Below are 27,144 nucleotides of genomic sequence, written 5' to 3'. Positions count from 1 at the left end.
GACCAGAAATGAGCTGAGGTGATGACATACTCACAGGTCAGTATCCGGATGCATGGACAGGGGTCAGGAAGGAGCCAGGCCATCGTCCTAAAACTTCTAATAGCTTGTGTTGCTTCCCCAGGCTGCTGATAGCTAAAGCTTGCCTTCCCTTAGGCCCTCTGACCTTCCCCAGTAACAACTACAGAAGTTTCTGAAATGCAACTTTGCATGATTTCTTCTTCATTCTCCAGTAAAGCTTCATTTTCTTTAGCCTCTCACTAATTTCTAATTTGTTATCATTACTTTTTGGAAGAGTGGAGCCTACGGGGAGACAGGGAGGTATGCACTGATTGACACGTATACAGCTGAAAGTAACCACAGGTACACTTTCACCCCCGATAAATACAGGCCTTCTGTCTCCATCACTTACTAAGGGAACTAAGACGGTTCACCCAGCACTTTTCAACTTTAGTTCCCTGGCCTGTAAAAGGAGGAAAACAATTTTCTTGAACTTTTACATTTGCGATGATGAAATACTTTGCTTCAAAGAGATTTACTGATTTATGCCAAATGCTTAAGAAATACTTTATTATCATAGCATTAAAATGCCGCCATCATCACTGGCATCTGAGTAAATGGACAGAGTTAAGTTCCAGTTTCCACTGCAATTTTGGAACATGTATCTACCAATGTCCCCTTCCTAGGCAAACCTGCACTGGGCCGGATGTGTGTAAATGCTCATTCTCCTGGGCTTTTTTTCATCCAAAGTTGTTGGTGGAATGAAAGGTCTGTGTGCTCGTGTTAAGAGACAGGGTCTCGCCCTGTCACCCAGGTTGGATCTGCAAGGATATGATGGCAGCTCACTGCAGCCTTCAACTCCTGGGCTCCAGTGATCCTCCTGGCCCTTCTCCCTCAGCCTCCTCACCTCAGGGTGAGCTACCACACCTGGTTGATATTTTTAGAGACAAGGTTTTACTGTTGCCCAGGCTAGTATCCTGACCTCAAGCGATTCTACCACCTCAGCCTTCTAAATCATCTTTTTAAATTTCCATCCAAATTAAACCATTCTGCAATTTATCTTGGTTAACAAACTCATTTGATGGATAAGAAAACTAGAGCCCAGAGAGCATAAGCGACTTGTTCAGAGAGACACAATAGTTCAAGGGGAGCAAAGGCCACAATTTCCTTCAATGAGAATAACTATAAAGAAGTAAAGCTATGAAAATGGGGCCAGGCACTTAGCTGGTTCTCAGGTAACACGGGGACAAGGTCTCCGCAGATTTTCAAAGTACTTCTTTATCTTAGTTAATAAGGAAGGGGGAGAAGTATCTGAAGAATTCAGAGCACCAGGATTGAGACCTCTTTGTTTTTTGCTAGAAAAACATTACCTTACACCTCACAGGGAAAAGTCAACATGTCCAGTGCGTTATACGAAAATCAATGTTCGCAGAAGAAACATTCCAGAAACATCATCATGGGGTAACACAAACTCCTGGCATCGGTTTAATCACGCTGGCCTCCAATATCTAAACTGCGCTGCAGCCAAAAATCACTGGAAAGAAGTATGAAATTGGAGAAAAGGAAACTGAGAAAGGGGAGGATCAAAGAAGGCTCTGCACACGGGGGAAAAAAAAAAAGTAATAAAAGAGCTAGAAAGAGACTTATAAAGAGCCAGTGCATTACCACAACGCCAACGGGTACATGGAAGGAGAGCAACGGAGGGAGATAAAATAGGGAAATTTCAAATTTCAGTTAAACGTTCATTAAATAATTTGTCACACATATTAAGGCCAGACAAGTCACTTTTTCCCCTCTCGGGTGCTCATTCAGGAACAAAAGCTGAGCCAGACTTAAAACGCTATAAAGCAAGGCAGGAAAAAAAAAAAAAAAACACACACAGAGATGAGGTGTTATAGCTGCACAAAGGCAGATATATTTTCCTTCTCTTTGTTTTTAATGAGAACGTGGCCAATTTATCTGGAAGCTAAGGTGTGCTGTGGCTGCTGGTAACAGGCAGGCCGGAGGGTCTCAAACCTGCTCCGCTGTCTGTAATCTGCCTCCGTGGTTCCTGAGGCTTGTGCATATGGGGTTTTTATGCTCAATGTTCACAGAGAGAATTAGACCTTCTGCGACAGACCCAGAGCCGTCATTAGGAGAACAGGCATCTGTGAACAACAGGAAGGGAAACGACCCTGCTCTTGTGAAATACGCCAGGCACAGAAAGATAAATACTAACAAATACGACATGACTTCATTTACATATGTTGAATCAGAAAGGGTCACACTCACAGAAGGAGAGGACAGAGTGGTGGTTGCCTGGGACAGTGTATCGGGAGATGGAGGTCAGAGGGTAGAAAGTTTTCATTGGACAAGATGAATAAGTTCTGGAGAGCATTCATACAGCCTGGTGAATACAGTTAGTAATAATGTTACTGTACACTTGAATACCGCTAAGAGACTAGATATGTTATTTAGTTTGATTGTGGTAATCACTGCGCAAAGCCTGTGTATATCAAACACCGCATTGTACACCATGAGTATATCTGTATATTGTATGTCAATTATATTTCAATACAGCTGAGGAAAAATAAGGGTGATTATGATAACAATGATAATATCGAATGTTTGTTGAGTTGCAAGCACGTTTTGAAGAACGCTGAACATTCATGATGTTTAATTCTCACCGTAAACCAATAATAATACCAGTCCAAGGCTACTGAGCACCTGGTATATTCTAGATGCTACAGTTCACGATGTCCCTCAAATCTTAACACAAGCTCCTGACGTAAGCATAACATCCCCGTTTTACACACGAATCTTAAGTTATGGGCAGTGCCTGTGGCTCAGTGAGTAGAGCGCCAGCCCCATATACCAAGGGTGGCGGGTTTGAACCCAGCCCTGGCCAAACTACAACAAAAAAATAGCCAGTGTTGTGGCAGGTGCCTGAAGTCCCAGCTACTTGGGAGGCTAAGCTAAGAGGACTGCCTAAGCCCAAGAGCTGGAGGTTGCTGTGAGCTGTGACACCAGGGAACTCTACTGAGGGTGACAAAGTGAAAAAAATCTAAAGTTATAAAAGTTCCCCAGGAGTTAGGATGGGATGGGGCTGGGGCTGGACCTGAGAGCTGCATGGCTTAATGCTCACCCTAGGTCTCCTGCGTCTGGCGGCTCTCTCATTACACACGCTCCCTCCTTACACACTCCTCTGGGTAGACCCCTCACATGGCACTTGACCTGGAGCCAGGGAGGCCCTGGGTGCCTTGCTCTGTAGCTCTGGGCAAGGCCCCTGACTGGATCATTTATCTCTTTACACATTCTGGGCTATAACCCCATACCCACCTCACACTGGCGAATGATGAAGCATGGATTGAGGATTCTCATTTATTAAACACCTGCTCATCTTGGAATTTCTTCATTCACAAATGTTCAGTGAGCATTTACTACATGGGTAAGGGACACAGTAACAGGAAGGCAAAAACACCACTTTCAAAAGATGGGGAGACAGACATTAAGGAAGAAACTACAGAAATTATCTCTCTAAATTACAGTCATGTTACAAAGGAGAACATCTGGGGCCCTCTGTTCACTCGCTCTGCCCATGTTTGTGGAGCCCTGTTAGAGGTCAGACAGCGCAGGCTCATGTGGGAGGACATGATGGAGAACCTGATCTAATCTGAGACACCAAAAATGCTCCCTGAAGCGTGATATTTGGACACGAGTATTAACCATGAGTAAAGGAGGAGCACTCTAGACCAACGACAGAATGCTTCAAAACTCAGAGAAAGAAAAGAGCATAGGGGCAGGAAGTGAATTCAGGTAAGTATGGTCGAGTGGATGGGGACCACATAAGGCCAGGTGCCCTCTGTGTAATTCATACTTCCTCTCACAACCACCCGACAAAATAGATGGCATTCCCATTTGACACACGAGAAAACCACATGGACACCTACTCAACAGTGCCTGCTCAAAAGCCATTACCCCATCCTTTTCCTTGCCACCAGAGATTATCTCCCACCCTAGAGGCTCCGAATACCAGTTACGCACTTTCTTAGTCATCCTCATTACCAGGATATTAATAGGTAGCTCAATCGCAGCCAGCAGGATTTGATAGGACGTTGGCTTAGGAGGATAGATCTCAGGCAGAATGTTCTTCTTCTTGATAAAGGAGGGAGGCATGGGAGGAGGAGCCTCACCCTTCCCATGCTGCCTGCAGACTTTATCACTTGGGACGCAACGGCAGGTGCTGCTGCAGCCGTCTTGTAAGCATGAGGAAAAAGCCAAAATGATCACAAAGGAGCTGCCCAGATAGTGTCCAGACATACTCCTGGGTACTTCATCTTCTCCAGATATATGTGAAAACAACCCTTTATTATTGCAACCATCTTTAAAGGGGCAAAAATAACCTATGGCCCAAAGTATCTGAATCAGTATAGAAAATAAACCTAAGAAAGGCCAAATGATTTCGAAATCATACAACTAAAAAGTGTATGTCGGGGATGGTGGGGAGCCTCTGTGAATACAGCCGTAATGATTCCCAATCCTTTGCTCTTTTCCAACCTACCATCTCCACTAGCTTCTGGATTAACCAAATCCTGTTGACGTTAAAGCTCTGGACACACTGAGAGAGGACTTATGAAGCCAGTGCTAGTGATAAGCCCAGAAGTGAGAAGAATGTCTGAGGCTGTAGGAAGGTGGCCTCGGGGATGAGGAAGAGCCTAGTCACCAGCTCCTTCTGTGGGAGCCACTGTCAGAAAGCTCAAGGGTCGTACAAGCACGGAGGGGTCCTAAGTGTCTGGTTTGCTAATGTATCTGGACTGGCAAGAGCAAGGCAGCCAGAAAATTCAGCCCTCACTCTGGAGTCTCAAAATAGTTACACTAGTAAAAAATATGCTGAAATTTCCATTTTGAAAACTGTATTTTCTCCTCCCAACAGAAAGACGTCCCTGCTTTCTACTCACTGTGCCCTGTAAATAACACTCCAATGTACCAATCAAGATTCAGATTGGGGAAGGGGGGTGTTTGTCCTTGACGAGATCTACTGTGTAGTCAGCTGCAGGTATTTAAAGGGGAGACTGGTGGTGGGGAGTATTTTTCTAAAATACTAATTTAAAGAACAAATCAACATCTATTATCTCCTTCATTATGTTTTAAATTGTACAACTATAAATCACCCCGCGGCAGGTTATTCAAGGGCAGAATTACCCAGTTTGGCTTTCACGAAGGTTAGAAGAATGACATCTTGTGCTTTTCCTAGTTGTAATTTATAACTTTGCAACAGAACCTGCGTCGCAGGCCCATCCATTAGCTGGGTAGCTGCACATCTGTTAAAACTCAGCACAATGACTGGCTTTACACGGCCACAGGAAATGTAACCCAATCTTTTCAGAAGTTCTATAAACTCAAGCCATTTTTTAATGTAGAATGATTTGAAAATGCAGTTCCCTAAAACATCTGCTAAGCTCTCGCTACCCTAACACATGATATTCTTTCTACTGTTACCTGCCAACACAAATATTTGGTTGCACAAAACACCCCAATAAGCACGTGACCGCGCTCGGTTTCAAATTTACATACTGATCCGCAAAGGGCTGGCTAGGACCAAACAGCTCTGGCGGAGATAGTGTTTACCAGAACTAAAGGCTTATATGGAAAGAAAAAAAAAAAGGCGTGGGGGCTTTAATTTCATCAAGGTGCTGTCAAATATTTTACAAAGGAAACACAACTATACAACTAAACATATACAGCAGGGGTATGCCGCTGCATTGGGCCATGTAAACGGACCTAGGGGTAGGGAAGTAGGGAAGGTTTCAAAGGCTGGTTTACCATTTTCTTAAGCTGGGTGAGCTGTCAATGTTGTTCAATTGTAATATAAAGATAACAGTTCTGAGACTATAGAACTGTTGTGATAAATTAATGCAAACACAGATGCTGATATGTAAAACATCCTGGTATCTGGCCTAAAAGGCCAATTTGCATCTTACTTGGAAGTATGGCAGGATTCTAAAGGCATCACACATAGCAGCAAATGCCAACAGCAAAATTACCCTTGAAAATCTCTTGCATCACTAGATAATATAATGCCTGATCTTGTGAATTAAACCCAGTAGAGAAATATGTACATATAAATACACATACTAACCTACAATGCATATTAATGCATGCATGTGCAAAAAATAATTTTAGAATAACTTAAATGCTCTTAAGAACTTAACTTAAAGAAAATCAGAGAGATAAAAGAGTAAATATATAAAGCCCCCGTGATGTGACTTCCTTATTCTTGATAAAAGGTATTCAATGGACTTTAGTTTCCTTTAAGATGTTTTGGGGGCGGCGCCTGTGGCTCAGTCGGTAAGGCGCCAGCCCCATATACCGAGGGTGACGGGTTCAAACCCGGCCCCAACTGAACTGCAACAACAACAACAAAAAAAAAATACCCGGGCGTTGTGGCGGGTGCCTGTAGTCCCAGCTACTCGGGAGGCTGAGGCAAGAGAATCGCTTAAGCCCAGGAGTTGGAGGTTGCTGTGAGCTGTGTGATGCCATGGCACTCTACCGAGGGCCATAAAGTGAGACTCTGTCTCTACAAAAAAAAAAAAAGATATTTTGGAAACAACTATTTGAAGAATCCTCCATCTTTTCTTGAACAACATTTAAAATTAATTCCATTTCCATTTTTACCTATCATTTTTATTTTATCATAGATAGGAGAGAGTGGAAATACTTTTTCAGCCTTCTAGATCATTCAAGAGTAGGGTGGCAGAGACATGGCTTGACCAGTAGGGGTCGCTGAGCCGAGAAGTCCTCCTATGAGTTTCTCATTAGTGATTATTATACTACAGGCGGCCAAAATGGAAAAATTAATTAATTTCAAAGTGATAATGCATTTACAGCAACAATTAGAAATGTATAACTGTAAAAGGGCAACATTTAAAAGACAGATTACATTTAATAAAGTTGCACAAGAACATCCAATTGTAAAATTACTGATCTGCAACAATATTCCTTAAAGAGGCACTTAAAATAGCCTGACTCCATGAAGGGTGACCTAATTACTGTAACTAAAATCACCGTAGTCACAGCAAGTCACAGCAAATAAAAAAGGGACGTTGATATTGGAATACTGCTGTTTAGTACTGAAGGAAGCTGGCTACAGTGGGGGAAATAAAGGCTGGGCTTTCGAGCGCAAAGCTGGTGTGTATTTCTTGTTCCCTTGACCGCAAACAACTGAATGTGCACTCTAGCAACCTGCGTGTCAAAAGGAGAACGCTTTCTCCAAGGTGAGAAGCAGAAAGGGCCAGGGAGCACAAGCAGAGGGCTAGCCGTCGGGTGATGAGAGACGGCATCTGTGCAAACCCTCTCCATCCGCACTTAGAAACCCTTTACTCAGAGTGGGAATGAGGATACAACCTCATGGTTTAACTGTCCAGAAAAATGTCTGCATTAAAATGCCAGAAGTGCATCTTCTGTCCAAGTGCATCTTTATGGTGATGGAAGCAATGCCAAGGTATATACCAAAGATACAGACGGTAACTTTTCCAATCAGCCCCATCTAGCCTACTAGTGAAAGTGATCAGTCCCAAGTCTACACGCATGCTGATTCCTCTCCTAAATACACAGTCCTACATGTTTTCTAAAAGAGAAGGGACTGGCTGTAAGTCTAACAAGTTCTACCTCTTCCAAAAAAGAGTTACATGGAACCTCTATGGCTAAAAACCATACCACCAAATGCACAAAGATGTTATTAGAGAGGTTTTTTATTAAGGATGTAAACGAAGCTACCTGTCCCATAGTCTTCCTAATCTTTAAGCTTATCTTAAACAGTCCATTTGTGGCATATAAAAGGTGTTATTTTCCAATCACGTAGTGACAGGAATAGGAAAAGTCCACACAAGTATGGTTTTCTTAGAAACAAGATGTACAGATTGGAGGCTACCTCCAGGCTCTCTATCCCTGGATACCCTTACCTACCTCGCCAGTAATCCTCTCCATGAGCCGCAGGGCAAGGGACCGAGCTCTCCCCCCATGCACCATCACCCACTCCCAATGAACAGGCTCCTTCAGGCCCAGGAACCTTGTTGCACCCATCAGTAACAATTGCATATTAGGGAATAGTCTTCAAGACGAAGGAATTGCTCACAACAAGAATAACAGTGATGGTGGCAAGAAGTGCCATACACATGTTGCGTGTCAGGCATTGTGCCAGGCACACCGTCTGACCAAGCTCTTCAATATGGCAGCCACCAGGCACAGGTGGCCGTTTCAATTTGAAATAAGATGAAAGCAAACTAAAAATTCACTTCCTCAGTTGTGTTAGCCACAGTCTGAGAACTCAATAGCCATGTGTGGCCAGCAGCTACCACACCAGATAGATTCTAATCAATGCAGAAACTCTATACCCATCATCCTGGGTATTATATCTGCTATTGCCTGGGCTCTAACCAACCTGTATGACCATTTTAGTGGTGAGGGGACAGGCTCAGAAAGCTCAAGTAACTTGCCTAAGTTGTCTCAGTTCTCAGGGGAAAGAGCTGGACGTGACCATTAGGAGCTTCAGCAGGAGAGCTGCTTGGTCCACTGCCCTGGGCGGCCACGTCCTCTCTTTGCCACCACTGGGAAGCCATGTCAAATGCTTACTCGAGCACAAGGGTGCCGCTGACCTCCCCAGCCCTTAGTATGAGCACTCCCCCACTCCCTGGGCAACTTCAACAAAACTTGGGCTTTTTGTGGTGTGACCAAATTTCTCCCAACCCTCTCAAGGGTTCGCTGCTCATTTTCCCATGTGCTTCTCACCAGGGCTCTTAAAGACCAGACTTCAGTTACCCTAGGCTATTCCAGAAGGGGGTTTTCTTCCTCCCAGCCCTTGCCCTGCTTCAGTCATTGAAGCCTGTTCCCAAGTAGTTGCTGAGTTCTCTCTACAGGGCACAGGGGAGATGGGATGGGCGTCTTTGAACATGGCGTGGGCAGGAAAGAGGAGTCAGCACCTCCGCTGTTGCTGGGAGGAGCTTCCCCTAACTCACTGCACTTCCCCTCCACACAGCTTCTGCCTCGTTTCCAAATAGAGACTCTGTTTTTCCACTTGGCTTGAGCACCAACCGCACTCCCCCACCCCACCTCCACAGCAACATTCTGACACCACGACAAAGCTGTCTGCCCCACATCATTTTCTGGCCCTTTTAAGAAATTCTCCTGTTAGGTCCAACACACCCTTGATCGAGCCCAATTTTGCCAGGCACACTTCATATTACATATTAGAATATAATTAACTCTTCCCCAATACACAAATGTGTTTACCCCACCTTTATTTTATCAGCACCTATCTTCCTTCTTCTCCTACCTTCCTTTACCCAGAGTCCCTAAGCCCTGGGATCAGGTCACAGAATATAACCGTTTTGACTACTTTCCGTCAACAAGCCATCATCTATTGGACAGTGAGATGGTGCCATCCCCCCACACCAGAATCTGCACAGACACAGATCTACCTCCAAGTCTTTCCCACCATCAAATGCTTTCAGTAGGAAGAAGTTTAGTGAGGTAGTTGATGAATGACCATCAAAAATGCAAAAACTTCATATCCACCTTTGTGAACATTTCTAAAACCAACCACAGGATTCTGTTTCATCCAAAAGGATTTGTCTCTGAGGAAGTAAAGAATAAAACACAGTTCTAGCCATTTAAGGATTTTCCAGGGGAGGTTTACACCCAGTAAAATAAGACACTGAAACATCTGACACAGATTCTCGAGAAAACAAAGGAGTTGTGTCTGCTGCTAATTCAGTAGTCACCAAACTAAGTTTTTCACCTAGTGACACAAAATAATTCTCAACTGCTGTACTCAACAAAACAGATTTACAAACTCTCTGAATCAAAAACCCATGTCGAAAGAAAACAAATCATCATCAAATCATCATTTCACGTGGAGAATTTCAGCCACACTTAACACAGCATTAAAAAACCGCATCTTCTATCCAGCCCAGACAGACACCTTTAAGGAAACAAATTTAACCAAACATGGATAGAAATGGTTCCGAGAGCTCTCTCCCAGCTTTAACAGGGCAGACAATGTTATCAGTAGGAGAAGACTCATCCTTGCAAGAGGCCAGACGGTAGAGATGGGACCCGCCCTGAGAGGCGCTAGAGGTGCTCCCGGTGCTCCGAGCGGTCACTTACCATGGACTTGGTGAACGGTCTGACCAAGGTAAACAGCAGCGTGTACACCCACCAGTTGCGATGAAGGGAGGAGTACATCAGATTCCCAGGGTGCACAGCATTGGATGTGACCCCACGTGGGGACAGGCGGCGGTGCAGCTCGTTGGAAAAGAGGATGTTGCAGAGTTTGGACCTGTTGTAAGCCAGCAGGGCCCAGTAGTCATTTCTGGATGGAGAAAGGTGACTGAAGTCCAGTTTCCCGGAGGAGTCATTAATATCTGTAAATCTAAAAAAAAACAGAAAACACGATGTGAAGCCACTGAGCTCTGACTCCCCAGGTAGCTTTCCATTTCATTAGAAGACCCCTGAAAACTCAACCCACATCAAGACAAAGCCTCCCGTAGAAAACCGACAAGTGACTGAAACGATATGAAGAAATTAGATCTAAAGATAAGACTTTGTTTATTTATTCATTTTATCTTTTTTTTGAGACAGTCTTACTCTATTGCCCTCAGTAGAGTGCTGCGGCATCACAGCTCACAGCAACCTCAAACTCTTGGGCTTGAGCAATCCTCAGCCTCCTGAGTAGCTGGGACTACAGGCGCCCACCACAACACCTTGTTTTTAGTAGAAATGGGCATCTCACTCTTACTCAGGCTGGTCTGGAACTCGGAGCTCAAGTTCTCCCAGGGTGCTAGGATTACAGGTGTGAGCCACTGCACCCAGCTTAGAGATAAGGCAGCTGCCTTAGCATGCTAAATTTACCCCATCCTTAACATATATTTTTTCAAAACCTTCAACAGGAAGTTAAGAGATAATTAAATTAAATGAGAAATCATCTTTTAAAAAGGGCTGCCGCTTCTGGAAACAGAAAGATATCACATTCCTAACCTTTGACGGGGCTTTCCTGGGTTATTTTAGCCAAGGCCGGAGCCCTGTATATTTTCCTCTCAGCATCCAAGTAAATACAGACGAGTCTTGCTGCCTCCAAGACTCTTTTACAGATTAAAAATTAATGATTATAAAGGGGTTCTAACCTTGGTCAGGTGCCATCAATAGTCTTCTACGTTTAGAAGATAAATGTAAACAAAGCCAAAATGAGTTCTGGCACAGTCTAATGTTTTTAAGTATACCCATGGCCTGGGTGCACACAAATCAAAGTAACTAGTTGATGTTTTATAATTGGGTCTGACGGAGTCGTTAAACACCAGCTGTTTGTTTCTCTCTCTCTTTCCCTCTTTTTCTCTCTCTCCCTTAAACAACAACAAAGTAGTGACTTCCCTTAAAAACAAAACAACAACAACAACAAAAAGGATCATAACAAACAAAAGGAATTTTCTAGATGGTCTCATCTTCCTTAAAGGACTCTTTATATTTTGCCTTATTGAATGAATTCTGGGCACTGGGCAATAAGAAAGCATAATGAGAATACTCTAGAAAACTGCTACGGAAAGCAAAAAGCAAAGAGGAAAATGAAAATTATGGAATAATCCCATTGTTCCTTCCCATGAGCAGTTTAGGTTGGGCTAACACCAAGAAAAGCATCACAAGGGCAGATGAAATTCACATTTTAATGGAAATTAAATATCCCTTCTTCAGTACTTAGGCAGTGTCATCCACTTTCTAGTGTTAAATGACATTGCTGCTCTAAGGTCATCAACAAAGCCGATGGCCAGAACCGTCATCAAGGGCACAGCAAGGAGACTTACAGACTAATTGTTGGCTGCCTGCGTTCAAGCCCAAAACCTCAGGAAGAGCCTGACGTTCAAGCTGATCGTCAAAAACAGGGAACAGTGAAACTTAGCAGGACATTAGAAAACTTAGGAGGACTTTTGTCTGGCTGTTATCATGATTGCTGGTGGGGACCAAGGACGGTGAATGTCGCACAGTAACAGCACAGCCAACTGTTCTACGGGACACTCATATAGATGAAAAGCCTGCGTGTAATTATCTGAGCCTACAGTCTAACTCTGAGTGTATGTGTGAGTATGCGTGTGTGTCAATCCATGCACAGTTTTTTTGTTTTTTGACAGAGTCTCACTATGTCGCCCTTAGTAGAGTGCTATGGCGTCATAGCTCCCAGCAATCTCAAACTCTTGGGCTTAAGCGATTTTCTTGCTTCAGCCTCCAAAGTAGCTGGGACTACAGGTATCTGCCACAAGGCTCAGCTATTTTTTGTTGCAGTTGTCATTGTTGTTTTAGCTGGCCCAGGCCAGGTTCGAACCTGCCAACCTTGCTGTATGTGGCTGGCACCATAACCACTGTGGTACGGGTGCCGAGCCCCAGGCATCGTTTTAACATCTGCTAAATTTCCAGGAGTACAGTGGACAACCCTGTAAATGAGGAATAAATGCACTTTCAGATTTTGTGCATTTGGGGTGGGGGGGAGAGTGAGGTCTGACACAACGTTAGTGCTACCGAAGTCTGCAATCCCACACTTACTAACCGTCTGCACTGATTGTTGTCCAACTCGCGGTGATGTATGCAGGGGCACACGCATTATCTTTCCTCCAGTCCTGTCTAAGCGTTTACACGTTGAAACATGGGCTACTTTGTTTTACATTTATTTTTCCTTTACTTACAGTCAAGCTATCATGTCAAATTAAAAATATATTTATGCAGGGAGGTTATATTATTTCTGAACTTTATTTCAACACAGTAAGGAGGTGTTACAGAAGGGATATAACAAAAAGGGGCTACTGAGCTGAGAATCCAGTGATCCAAGGTGTGAGACATGCTTTGGAAACTCTACCTACTTAGGGTAGAAAGAAGCACCAAGGATTTAGACAATATGCCAAAGGTATAGAATGAACTGAACACCCATCACTCTTTCTATGTTCTTCTTGCACTAACTGCTGGAAACCCCACTTGGAGTATTGGCTTAGCCCAGCCCAGCCCAGGGATCACTTCCTCCAGGAAGCTCTCCCTAAACTAACTCTCCCATGAGATGTGGGAGACGTCAGAAGAACTTCTTGGGTCTAAGTGGGGGATAGATTGAAAGAAGCCTTGCGAAGCAGATTGAAATCCATGTTTCCATAGAAAGTAACCCTCTGCTCTTCAGGGCCCAGGCCAGGATATCATTCCTCAGACCGAACAGTAGTGCTGGCCCTCCAAGTTTAGCAAAACTAACAGCACCATCTTTGTGTGCGCTGCCCTTCATGCCTCTGTTGTCACCACATAGATTGAAAATCATTGTGTCATCACCTGTTCCCACACCAGACTATGAATCCGTAGAAAGATGACTGGGAGACTCTTGCCCGTTGCCCACCACAGGGCCTGAGTCATGACAGGAACTGAACGCAGGATAGAGACGTGAGGCTGGATCCTGGGTTTGGAATTCTAAACCAAGGTAAGAAGTTTCCCTTACTACAAAAACCCTTATTTCAAGTTTTGCTCGAAAGACAAAATTTACCACGAGGTTCGACGCTTCTCTGTTCCTCCTTAATATTTAGATGAAGCCGTTTCTAATGTTTAAGCATTTTTGTTTGTGTTTTTGTTGCTGTTTTTAGAGACAAAGGCTCACTATTTTGATCGGGCTGGTCTTGAACTCCTGAGCTCAAGGGCTCCACCTGCCTCAGCTTCTGGAGAAGCCAGGGTGACTGGCACATCCACTGTGCCTAGAGACTTTCTGCTGTTAGAATGAGTTCCATGCTCTGGGTTTTAGGGAAGGCGCGGGAGTATTTGTGGAAGGGCAGATAGATTACACTGCGAAGAAGAGAAAAGTCATTCCTTTCAAAACCATAATCTAGAAAAAAGGCACCAAAAAAAAAAAAAGAAAGAAAGAAAGGAAAGAAAAAGGCTGTAATGAGAAATTAGATGGAACAAGGGTGATAGTTTGAAGATGGAGAAGCGTCAGCTGCTAACTATCAGGAGACCCCTCTGCAAACCAACGGTCCTCCCTGTGCGGCTGACTCCTGTCTCTCTGCTTTCTCCAGACCAGAGATTTTCAATGGGGGTGCCCAGGCACACTGGGTTACCAGGACAGGATCTAAGATGTGCCCAGAAAATTTTTCAATATCTTTAATTATTTTCAAAAGGAATTCAAAGCCCACGAAGTACATTCTTTGATTTACTTTTTTTCTTTTTGATCAACATAATTTAAGCCATGAAGTTTAACTATAAGCTCAAGAGTGCCAAGAGATTAAGCAAAAAGGCTGAAAAACACTGCTCCAGACAGAAAACCCCTTGTGAAGGTGTGATCGGCTTGCCTGGATAGGCTTCCTGGAAGTAGGAGGTATAGACAAGCTTCTGGTCCCCGGGAACCAGGGCCCATGTTCACCTCTCAGCTCAAGAAGCAATAACACCATCCTTCACATGCCTCCTAGTCTATCTTCACGTTGGAAAATGGACAAAGCCAAATAATAATATCTTAATAGAATTCTCCCTTCCTATTACATTAAGACATTGACACTTGCTCTGTGGACATTAACATTTGCTTAATGTTAAGGTGCACCCCCCCTCCTGAATTTCTATATATACACCTCTATTTTTTTTTTTTCAAATGAGGATTTTTTTAATCCTCCAACTAAACTAATTAAGATAGATTCTATCCAGACAAAAGCTAGTATGTTCAAAGACTAGAATTGAATGTGCATCAGAAATTGTGTGTGTGGCGGGCGCCTGTAGTCACAGCTACTAGGGAGGCTGAGGCAGGAGACTTGCTTGAGCCCAGGAGTTGGAGGTTGCTGTGAGCTGTGATGCCACAGTACTCTACCCAGGGTGACAGCTTGAGGCTCTGTCTCAAAAAAAAAAAAAAAAACAAGAAATTGTGTGTGTCTGTTGTGGTTTGGCATTCAACACAGCTACAGCCGTTCAGAGTGGCTCAGCCAGCACTTTGCTCTCTTCCTTCTATTTTAATTGATATCTGAAGTTCTTTTTTCTTTTTTTTTTCCCCCACAAGGAAGGCAAGTACTCATTGCACTGTGATGTATTTTTTAGGTATGCAAAAACGCAATTCACTTGCTCAGACTCCACATAAGTAAAACACAGTAAAGACACGGGAAGGCTGATAAGTATTTTGCCTTGGGGCAGTCTAGTCTAATATTTTCTGCAAACATAAGACTTTACTTTTCCCCTAACAGGGGGTCTTGACTCTGACGACGAGATTCCGCCAAGGTTTATGGAGGTAATTAGATATCAACGCTGGTGTTTTACAACATGGTTTAGGGCTCCGGGTTCCAGGGTGTTGAGCAAGAGATTTTGGGATGCAGCACAAATAGAAGACACAAGCCCGCTTGGGGCAAATCCGCATTTCGTAAAAATGCCCTTTAATGATGTGCAAAGAATAACTGGAAAGGAGAAAACCTGTGCCGGGCATCAGACTGGAGGGGCCTGACAACGCCCTTCAGCAAGGCCTTCTCTGTAACCTGAAAGGGATCTAATTTCAGGAGATGGAAGCCCCTGCCTTCCAAATTCATCTTTTTAATGAAATTAAGAGTGGAGATCTCCAGGGTTGGCAGGAATTACACTGTAGTTAAGGAGAGAACAAAGACATCACATGAAATATGGTTTGAGGCACAGATTTACAAAGGGAAGTGAGCAGCTGAGGATTCCACATAAGCCCCCATTAAATACCAGCTCATTTAAACACATCCCGCGGTGCCCTCCACATCTGGTAAACGATTGGGGCTGGCAGATTTATTTCTGGAGCTTTCTCTCCCGCCTGCCCCCATGGTAGGCTCCCTACCTCCCTTTCTGGGGGCCCCTCCACTCTCTTTCACAGACCCGGTGTGATTTGCAAAGATAAGGCCGTCCAGATTTTGTTACCACCTAATTACTAGATGTTCCATGTCTTTTAACACAGGGGAGGATTATTACTGGCATTTTCCTTTCATTTCAGCCATCATAAATTTAAAATGGTAAAAGTAAATCTATCTGCAGTGTGTCACTTATACCATAAGCCCCTGTGTTTGGGAGTGATAAAGGGTTCAAGCTAACCCTTGGCTGGTCTCTCTCTTCCAAGTCCCAGGGGTGACATTTTATGGAAGTATGATTAAAAAAATAAGCTTCATTCTGGGTCACTAAAACATTTCAGGACTTAAGACGGCAAAGAAGGAAAAAAAAAATAGGCACTTGCACATTTTTTTCCCCTAGCTTCTCTAAGATTGAAAGCTCTTCCCTCTAACCCCACAGCTCCCGCGCTGAGAAAATTCAAAGGGAAAATCTCCCTAATGAGTATGAAATCTAGCCTCACCCAGCAAGTCCTTTGTTTTTTTCCGAGTACTTCTCTTGGTTTAGACAAATTGTTGTTTACCCAACTCCAGAAACAAATATGCTGAAAATCCGATGAAATTTTCAAATGTCTTTTTTTAGTCAATTGAATATTCTCCTAATGCTGATGGAAAAGAAGTGCCATCTGATGTTTTAATTGAAATTTTAACCAAAAGAGGCATGGCCAGATTTCTAATATGCTCTAACTACAGTACTTCCCTTTCTGCAATTACACAGCTAATGTCTGCATTGAATTCCCTAATTTCTCATTATAAAACAATTGGATTTCATCTCGCAGTCTTTAATTGCATTGTTTCTCCTGCTAGAATAACTGCACATTCTTCTTGGTAAGATGGCGAAGTTGCTGAATTACAAATCAATAAAGGTCATGCCATTCAGATTTAATCAATTATTATTCCATCTCTAAGCAAAATCAATGAGGAGCTTGAGGTATAGTTGTAAAAACAATCCACAAAGCATGGTTATAGCTGGTCCCCCCCACCACGATCCTCCACGATCACACAGATACACGAAAAAGATCTGGAAAAATTTAACCCCAACTGAGAAAAGTAGTGCCGATCAAAATTATTGCCAGAATGAGAGCCTTTGCGGGAATATTAGCTGGTGCAAGAAAGGGGATAAGTGAAAAAAAATTTTTAAGAAAAGAACATCAAATCTAACTCACCTATGGGACTCAGAGGAGACCACAACAACACGGGCCGGGGCTGAGCGGCACAGAACATCCTGGAGGAGCTGGACCAGGTAGAAGTGGCCTAGATGGTTCACCTGGAAGGTGGTCTCCAGGCCATCTTTCGTCAGGCTCCAGGGCAGAGCAAAAACCGCCGCGTTGCACACAAGCACGTGAAGCGACCTGCAAGATACCACAGTCAAGTGATGTGGACAGAACACTCTAAACCCAAGTATGATCCACGCTCCTTCAGGTAGAACCAACTCCTTCCCTGGCTTCGAGATACTCATCATTTCAAAATGGAATGCCCTAGGTAGAACACCGTATCATTTTCAGAGGGCAACTGTCCCACATTGCCGGCCGGGGGCGAGAGGTTTCCTCGGACATAGGCCCTTCACTTCAGTGCCCAAACCAGGACAGGGTGAGACAGACCACGGCAGCTGGGCACATCCTGGTTTGAACTCACATTCTATCACCTGATAAGCTCTGTGCTTCCTAATTCATCCAATTGTCACCTTCTTCATCCATACATCAAAATAACCATAAAATAGGAAGAATAAAGGGAAAAAACACACTGTCATAGCCGACATGGGAACCAGCACTTAGCAGGTGCCAGGCAAACGTATTGAAGGGGAAAGTGTCTGGGGAGACAGGGGCACACTGTTTGAATACACAGCGTTCCTGGGAGATGTCAGATTAATCTACATTTCAGTAACAAGCCTGCAGACAGGTGACTGGAAGCCTGCTATAATGTTCTCTCTTACTTGCAAATAACGAATTCGATCATAATACAATTTGTAACAATAAAAGTAAGCTGTTCGTGTGAGTCAAAAGCCTAAATTCTCTTGAAGAAGCTGTACTTATCAGAAATTATCCTAATGTACTAATAAAAGTGGAAAAATGAAATATATTGAAGGGTATCCAAGGTGTGTGTGATTGCAAACTAAAAGCAACAATGAGAAGTAAAGTAAGTACACAACTGGGAAACTAAACTAAAGTGGAGTATGTCCATATGATGGAATTCCATGTAGCCATTAAAATGATAAATGAAATCTACTGACGGTGTATAAAACATTCCTGTTATAAAACAAAATATAAAATATTATATCATTACACACAGATCCAAACACACATACAGGGTGGGGGGGGGGGAAAAAGAGAGGGAACGGTAATGAAGAATTGTCAAAAATGTTGAGAGTTATTGTTTCTAGAGGTGGGTGGGCCCTGAAGTGTCCTAAACTGTCTTCTTCTAAGTTTACCTGTATTTTCTTTTTTTTCATAATTAACATGTGCCATCGTTGTGATAAGGAAAAAAATGCAATCAAATAAATATTTCACAGGGAAAAGAAGCATTTCAGAAATGTACTAACACATTAAATGAGAGAAAAATAGATAGGGTGGGGTTGTACAGGAACACAGCTGACTTAAGATTAAAAGACCTGCAATTTTGTCCCAACTCCAGATAAATCACCTGAGGTCTTTGAGTTGCCAATTCCCGTTTGTAAAAAAGAGGGCCTAGAAATCGAGGGCGCTGTTTCCTCACAGAGTTCAGATTCCATGGCGTTGGCTCGAGGGCAATATTTATTATAAATAAAATCTTATCTACACTTTCACTTCAAAAAAATTCAGTGTTCTTTTCATATTGCTAATTGGAACAATCTGATCTTGTTCCCATCCTCATGCAAGATCACAGCCTAAGAGTTCCAAGTTGTTGAAAAAAACAAACGTTGGTGTGCAATAAAAAGAAACAAAGAAAAATGCATAAAAATTAAAACAATCTGTTATCTAAAAAAACGTAAAGAAAATGGGCAGCACCTGTGCTCAAAGGAGTAGGGCACGGGCCCCATATGCTGGAGGTAGCAGGTTCAAACCCAGCCCTGGCCAAAAAATGCAAAAAAAAAAAAAAAAGTAAAGAAAAGCAAAATGTCAAATATTTGCAATGGTATAGAGGTCCGCTACTTTACTATATAAAGAGTTCTTATGAATAAATAAGAGAAACATATTCTAAGCGTCTAACAGAAATATTGACAAAGACACTAAAATTTTATGAACCTCGGTTACAATCAATTAGTGCAATACTCAGCACATGCCACTACTCCATAGCAAAAATTAACATAATATCTTCCATCATATCAGCACATTTATTCATAATACTATTATATTATTACAAAGCTGGTGAGAATATATATTCCCGCATCCTGGATACTAAGCTGAAAATATGTGTCATGAGAATTAGAAAGATTCACATTATTTCACCCAGTGATTTGGAGACCAAGCAGTGGAGTCCCTACCTAGCGGACAGGACGAAGGGAACAGCAAATTAACGTCATGGGGGAGAGGTATGTTATCACTGGTAATGTTTAGAATTGCCAATGCACAGTAATAAAAAGCAGGTCACCTCTGAGTCAGTTTTACTTTTGTTTTTTCAGTTCCCTATACAATGCTCTATCACATCACCTGCACAGGGGACAGATTGCTCCCCCCACAGCCTTCTCCCATCCTTTGGATGTGTCACTGCTTCTCTCGAAGGCCGCCTAGCAGACCCAGAGTCTGTGCATGTGACTTTGTTTGGAAAAGAAGCTCTTGGCATATGTAATTCAGCTCCGGATCTTGAGGTGAAGTCATCCCACATCAAGGTGGGCCCTACACCCAATGACAAATGTCCTTGCAAAAGAAAATAAAGGAAGACACAAGAAGAAGGAAGCAGACAGAGCCCGTGATGTCAGACGTCTGGCATCCCAAACTGTGAGAGACGAAATCTCTGTGTTTTCAAGCCATCGAATTGCAGTAATTTGTCACAGCAGCCTTAGGAAACTAATACAGTTTCCAAGACTCTTTCCTAAGGAAATATTCAAAATTCATGGAAAAATGTACACACAAGGATGTACAATAACACATAAAATTATAAAATTGTTTATGTGCTACAAACAACCAGAAACCCAGCAGCAAGACACTGGATCAACAAACAATGATTAAGCTGGAGGTTTCCAACTTTCTCAATTCAACCAACAAAGCAGGAAACTAAAATTTTGTACGTATGATTCATATTCTTCCCCCCCAAGAAAGACTTTTATATTTACAATCAAGGTTGCTTATTTCCTTTATCCCTTTTATTGTTTTCAGTAATTTCCAACTTTTCTAAAATAAGCACACATTAATTTTGTTGTTGTTGTTGAGACGGAATCTCACTCCGCCCCCCTAGGTAGAGTGCTGAGCTGTCATAGCTCACAGCAACCTCAAACTCCTGGGTTCGAGTGATCCTCTTGCCTCAGCCACCCAAGTAGCTGGGACTACAGGCGCCCACTACAACAGCCAGCTAATTTTTCTTATTTTTAATAGAGACAGGGGTCTCACTCTTGCTCAGGCTGGTCTTGAATTCCTGAGCTTAAGCAATCCACTTGCCTCAGCCTACCAGAGTGCTAGGATTATAGGCAAGAGCCACCACATCCAGCCATGAATTAATTTCTTAATGAACTTGACAAAAATATAATTTGCATACCATAAAATCTGTCTATTTAATTATTTACTTTTTTTAAAATAGATTTAGCGCATCAGTGCAGTTGTATTACATCAATATGATACAAGAAGTCTTGGCTTTTAGTGTCATCACCCAACTACTGTTCATTGTACCCATTAAGTAATTTTTCTCCGCTCAGAGAAAAATTATTATTCCACTCTCTATGACCATGTGCACATATTCCTTAGCTCTCACTTATAAGTTAGAACCTACAGCATTTGACTTTCTAGGTTATTTCAGTTAAGATGATGTCCTCCAAAAAAAAAAAAAAAAAAAAAAGATGATGTCCTCCAATTCCATCCATGATGCTGGCAAAGACATGAATTCATTCCTTCTCACATACCACATTTTCATTATCCAATCTTTTGCTGATGGACACACAGGTTGATGCCATCTCTTTGATATTGGGAACAGTGCTATGATAAATGTACAAGCACAGGTATCTGGTGGATATTACATATACCTAGTAGTGGGATTGCCAGACCAAATGGTAGTCCTATTTTTATTTTTATTTATTTTTTGTATTTTAGAGACAGAGTCTCACTATGTTGCCCTTGGTAGAGTGCTGTGTCATCAGCTCACAGCAGCCTCAAACTCTTGGGCTTAAGCGATTGTTTTGCCTCAGTCTCCCAAGTAGCTGGGACTACAAGCCACAATGCCCGGCTATTTTTCGGTTGTAGTTGGCCCAGGCTGCATTCGAACCCTCCAGCCTTGGTGCACGTGGCCAGCACCTAACCACTGTGCTACAGGCACTGAGCCGGTAGTTCTATTTTTAGTTAAGAAATCATAAGGCTCCTTTCCATGGTAGTTGTACTAATTTATATTCCCACCAAAAGTGTATAAGAATGCCCTTTTCTTTGCATCCTTACCAAAATCTTTTGCCTTTTTAAAATTAGCCATTCTGACTTGTCTAAGGCGGCATGTCGTTGTACTTCTAATTTGCATTGCTCTGATTAGTGATATCGATGATATTTTTATGTGCTTATTGGCCATTTGTATCTCCTCTTTCGAAAAATGTCTGGTCATGTCTTTTGCCCACCTTTTGATGGGGTTATTGGGAGAGTTTCTTTTGTTTGTTTTTGTTTTTGGTTGGTTTTGCTGAATTGTTTGAGTTCCCAGTAGATTGTGGATATCAGTCCTTTGTCACATGCATAGTTTTCAAATATTTTCTCCCATTTTATAGTCTGTATGTTCACTTTATTGATTAAAATTGACCTACTTTAAAAGTACAATGCAATGGTTCCAGTATAGTCACAGAGTTATGCAATTATCACTATATTTTAATTTTTCAGCATTTTCATTGCCAAAAAAACCCTAACCCATCAGCAATGGCTAACCACCTCCCACCCAACCTCGCCCCTGTCATTCAAACTTAGCTATCAGCTTTCCAGACATTTCTATATACTAAAGGGAATCGTATAATACCTGGCCTTTTGTGACTGGCTTCCCTCACTTTACAGGATATTGGCAAGGTTCATGCATAACGTAGCATCTATCAGTACTTTATTCATGGCCAAAAAATATTCCACTGTTTGAATACACCACATTGCATTTACCCATGCACTGGCTGATGGACATTTGGGTTGTTTCCACCTAATTGGCTATTAAGAATATTGCTACTATCAACATTCATTCATAAGATATGGTGGAAATGCATGTTTTCATGTCTCTTTAGAATACATCTAGGAGTGGAATTGCTGAGTCACATGGTTAGTTGATGTTTAACTTTTTGAGAAACTGCCAAACTGTTATCCAAAGTGGCCAACAATTTTACCTTCCCATTTAGGAATGTAATAGCATTCTAATATCGCCACATCCTCGTGAATATTTATCTTTTTTGTTTTAGCCATCCTGGTGAACACTAAGCATTATCTCATTGTGGTTTTTAGTCACCTTTCCCTAATGACTAATGAAATGAGCATCCTTTTATGTGTTTATTGGCAATTCACATTTCTTCTTTGGAAGATTGTCTATTCTGATCTCGTGCTTATTTTTTAACTGAGTTATCTTTTCTTATTCAAATGTAAAAGTTCTTTATTCTGGACACAAATCCCTTATTACATATAAAATCTGTAAATATTTCTCCCATTCTGTAGGTTGCCTTTACACTTTCTGGGTGGTCCATATCTTTTGCAGCAGAAAAGCTTTTCATTTTGATGAAATCCAATTTATCTTTTTTTTTTTTTTTCTTGGCCACTTGTGCTCTTCAGATTGTATTTAAGGAACCATTGCCTGACCCAACAACACAATTGATAGACTCCTGTGTTTTCTTCTAAGGCCATGTATAGTTTTAGCTTTTACATTTACGTCTCTGACCCAGTTTTTGCTATTTTTTCTGTATGGTCTATGGGAGTGATCTAACCTCATTCTCATATGGATATCCAGCTGTTCCAGCCTCATTTATTGAAAGAACCATCCTTTCCTCACTGAATTGTCTTGGCACACTTGTTGAAAATTAATTCACCACATAAAACAATGTATTTCTGGACTCTCAATTCTGTTCTATTATTTATATGTCTATCCTTCATATACCAGTATGAAGGATATGATTTCATAGCACTCTGTGTTTATTACTGAAGATTTATAAGTTTTGAAACTGGGAAAGGGAGGTCCTCGAACTTTATTCTTTTTTCAAGCATGTTTTGCTTATTGAAATTCTATGTATTCACATATTGTTTAGTTTCAGCTTTTCAATTTCTGCAAAAAGAAAAAACTATAATTTTGACAGGGATTGCACTCAATTTGGGGATAATTAAGGGAGTGCGGTTATCCTAAGCACATTAAGCCTCCTGACCCATGAAAATGGGGTGTCTTCATTGTTAACACGCAGAAATACAATTGACTTCTGCACATTGAATGTTTATTCTGCCACCATGCTGAACTCGTTTGTTAGTTTTAATGGTTCTTAAATGGTTTTCTTTGGATTTCCTAACTGTGAGGCAATTTTATTTGCAAGATGGTTTTACTTCTCTCTTTCCAATATGGAGAGATTTTTTTATGTTTCTGGGGGGTTTTGGTTTTGGTTTGGTATTTGACTTTTTCCTTTTTGCCCAACTGTCACAGCTAGGATTTCCAGGGGAATATTAAATGCAAGTGGTAAGAGTGAATACCCGTATTTCCTTATCTTAGGGGAAGGAACTCAATCATTCGGGATTAAGGATGATGTTAGCTGTGGGGTTTTTATAGATGTCTTTGGCAAGTTGAGAAAATGCTCTCCTATTCCAAGTTTGCTAAAGTTTTTCATCATAGAACAATGCTAGACCTTTCTATAATGGTTTTCTTTTGTGTATTTTTTCAGATGTTTCCTTCCTTCCTTTTTTGTATTGAGACAGGGTCTCACTCTGTTGCCTGGGTTAGAGCGCAGTGGCATCACCATGGCTCACTGTAACTTCAAACTCCTAGACTCAAAGGATCTTCCTGTCTTAGGATCTCTATACTGGGATTATAGGCACATGAAAAAAGACCCAGATAAGTTTTCTATTTTTTGTAGAGACTGGTCTCACTGTGTTCCTCAGGATGGTCTCAAACTCCTTGCCTGAAGCAATCCTCCCATCTCAGCTTTGCAAAGTACTAGGATTAAAGGCATGAGTCACCATGTCCATCCAAGATATTTCTTTATTCAACTGTTAAGGTGGATTATACTGGGTAATTTTTTAATGTTAAACCAACTTTGAATTCCTTGGATAAATCCCACTTAGTCATGGTGTATAATTCTTCAAAACAAGGACAAACTGCACTTAGCTTCCTAGTATTTTATTGAAGATTTTTGCATCTGTATTCATAAGGATAGTAGTCTATAGTTTTTTTTGTTGTTACAATATCTCTGTCTGGTTTTGGCATCAGATGTAATACTGGCTTCATAAAGTGAGCTGGAAAATATTTCTTCTTTTTAAAAAAAGTTTGTGAATAATGATACACAGTATTAATTCTTTAAATGCTTGGCACAAAGCATGAACTAAATTTTATAACTAGAAAAAAAAGTTTTACATCACTGTTGTTTTAAATATTCATGTAAATCTCATATTATTGGGTAATTTGAGAAATTATCTAATCCATTCTGGTGCTTCATCTATTTTCCAACCTCACCTATCTAAAATGTAACCACGGTGATTTGGTTGGAATCAGCTGAGGATCTGGCCAAGAATGACTATGTTCTACATAGGGTGCCCAAGACGATTTCAAGCGTATGGCCCCTGAATGGTCCAGGTAGTCTCTGAAGGAAGGGGCACAACGCTTTGAGGCAGCTGGTCTACCTAGAACACTCAGACTACGTGTCAAATCGAAGTCAAAGCTGTTGATTTGTAGCAAGGATAACTCATATTCTCCAGTAAGACAGGACCGTTGCTAACAACTTTATTAGGGGGTAAGGGAAAAGTGGGAATAGTGAATATGTGACTCACATCTCAGCTCCTTTCAAGTTGCATCCCAAATATTTGGTTCACTTTTCCAGAGCTCTTGACAGTTTTTGCATTTATTGAGTACTAACTATGGTTTAGGCACTTGTTGAGAGCTTCCTATACTTAAGAACCCTAGGTGATGTGTATTAGGGCCATTTTACAGACAGGAAAAGAAAGACCAGAAGTGAATACCCTGAGGTCAGAAATTGAGTATCAGAAACAACATAAAGACGCAAATAAATGAATAAGAAGGAAAATCAAATCAAAAGGTCATCTGGCCTCAAGGCTACTACTGCATAATAACTTCCCTCTTAGATAAGCTTCCTGAAATGGGCAGAGAAATTCTAGCTCAGCCATGTTATTTTGCTTGCCTGACTCCTAACCAGTTTTTTAACCTCTGTAGTCCTGCTTCCTGCCCTGTAAACTGAACACACTCCTCCCAAGGTTGTGATAAGCAGGGCCCTAATATCTTATCACCCTGCCAGGTTACTGCCTTTGTCTCTACACCCTACACTTTTATTCACAAGAGAAAATTAAATTCTTCAAAGCTGATTTCCACAGTGTTTATCTGTCTCTAAGACAGGTCTGGGCATTTGGCATTTTGACACCACACCTCTCAATAACAACTGTGCCTCTTCCAGTTACCTTCATGGTCGCCTGCAAATTTTCTCAAGAAAATGCAAACCTCATCAATCCTAGCAAGCAACGTGCTACCAAAGACTTTAGCCTGGAGGCATGAACCCACAGAGGACCTGGGAAACCCTTTCCTCTCTCACCAAATTTTAATACCCTTCATTAATGTTAATTGCGTAACACCAGAGGCAAAATATGTATCCTGTACCTAAAACCTGTCACCTCTATTAATTAAAAACAGGCTTATGGAATATGAAACTATAAAGTGCTTGACTTTTTTTTTTTTAATTGTAAAGACACTTAATTGGCTTGTACAAAAGGAAAAGAATTCCTTTTGCCTCGCTTTAATGAGGTTTTTATTATTCAAATGGCACATTTTGCACAGTTTTGACTAAAAGCCATTGCAACTCAAAAGGCTCTGAGATGATGAATATTTACAGACTATCAAAAGGAAAAGTTCACACTATAAAGACAGATTGGAAACAAAAAATAGTAGCCTTTCCAGTCCAAAGCTGATGTTATTAGTCAGCACTTTATGGGACTAATTTTTTTTTTTTTTCTTCTTGGGTAGATTCTGTTCCACAGGATGATAAAGGACAGAAAAGTTGTCTGTCCTCCGTGTAGAGAACTGCAGACTCCAACACAGTGAAGTGGCACGTCCTCTGTGGCTCTCATCTACTCACGGATAAAGTGGCCACCTCTCTGCTGAGGGGACCCTCAGCATCTTCTGCCCCTGCTGGCTGTGGGGATGGCCTTTAGACAGCACCAGTCACTTCCACAACAGCCAATGTGTCCCACATGGGCCAGAGGGCAACCCCTCAATAGTTAAGGGGAGGCTTGTCATTAATGGGAGTGACAGTGAGCCAAGACTCCTGATGGCTTTCTGGCTGGAGTGGCTGTAAGTGGCCCTTCATAGTGGAAAGGGAACTGGAGGCTAATAATAAAACAGAAGGAGGTCCCAGTCCAAAGGCTGGGGCTATTCTGCTTTAGATGGCTGACCTCCAAGTTTCCGCCCAGCTCCCTCCCTCTTTCAACCCCTGGAGAGCCCCACACACTTACAACCCCCTCTCTTTCTGGCATCTTCCATTATTCCCTCTCCATGGGATCATTCATGCTGCCCAGCAGCCTAATCAGATCTTCCTGACCATCAAATAGGGAATAATCAGGGCAGAAGCAAAAAAAGTGGAGATAAGAAAAGTGGGAGAAACACAGACAGGAGAAAGAAAGCTGGAGAAAGACAGACGCCCACCGGAGCCCTGGCAAGCTGCGCTGGCCTCTTGTCCCCCACTCATGGTCTATAGTTTCGAATCAGTCATCTCCACCTGCAGTCTCTTTGCCTGCCCTGGACACATCCCTCCCTACTGTGCCGACTGAGCTCCATCCCTGAGCCATCCAGAATCTCTGGAAGTGGCCTGCAGAGCAAGGGCTTCTCCATCTATAAAGGCAACAGCGTCCCAGCTGAGACAGGCCTCCCTGCTGAGGTGGCTCTGTCCTTCCCAGATTCCTGTCCTGCTCCCCTCTCTGGGCTTCCTGACCCAGTCCAGTCTGGGACCTGCCAATGCCTCCTGTCTCCTCCTGCC

General features: G+C 42.1%; 1 protein-coding gene across 1 annotated transcript in view; it reads right to left on the bottom strand.

The window, feature by feature from the left end:
• The window catches only part of WWOX (WW domain containing oxidoreductase), a 482,529-nt gene that overhangs the window by 159,563 nt on the left and 295,822 nt on the right, over positions 1-27,144 (bottom strand). The window contains exons 7-8 of the mRNA XM_053608941.1: positions 17,015-17,200; positions 10,141-10,405 (exon numbers count right to left, since the gene is read on the bottom strand). Of these exons, the coding sequence (XP_053464916.1) occupies positions 10,141-10,405; positions 17,015-17,200 (451 nt within the window). The remainder of the gene's footprint in view (positions 1-10,140; positions 10,406-17,014; positions 17,201-27,144) is intronic.

The sequence above is a fragment of the Nycticebus coucang genome, chromosome 2 (genome assembly GCF_027406575.1).
Source record: "Nycticebus coucang isolate mNycCou1 chromosome 2, mNycCou1.pri, whole genome shotgun sequence".
Classification (NCBI taxonomy): Eukaryota; Metazoa; Chordata; class Mammalia; order Primates; family Lorisidae; genus Nycticebus; species Nycticebus coucang.
Note: the sequence above shows the minus strand (reverse complement) of the source record. Positions and strands in the feature narration are given on the sequence as shown.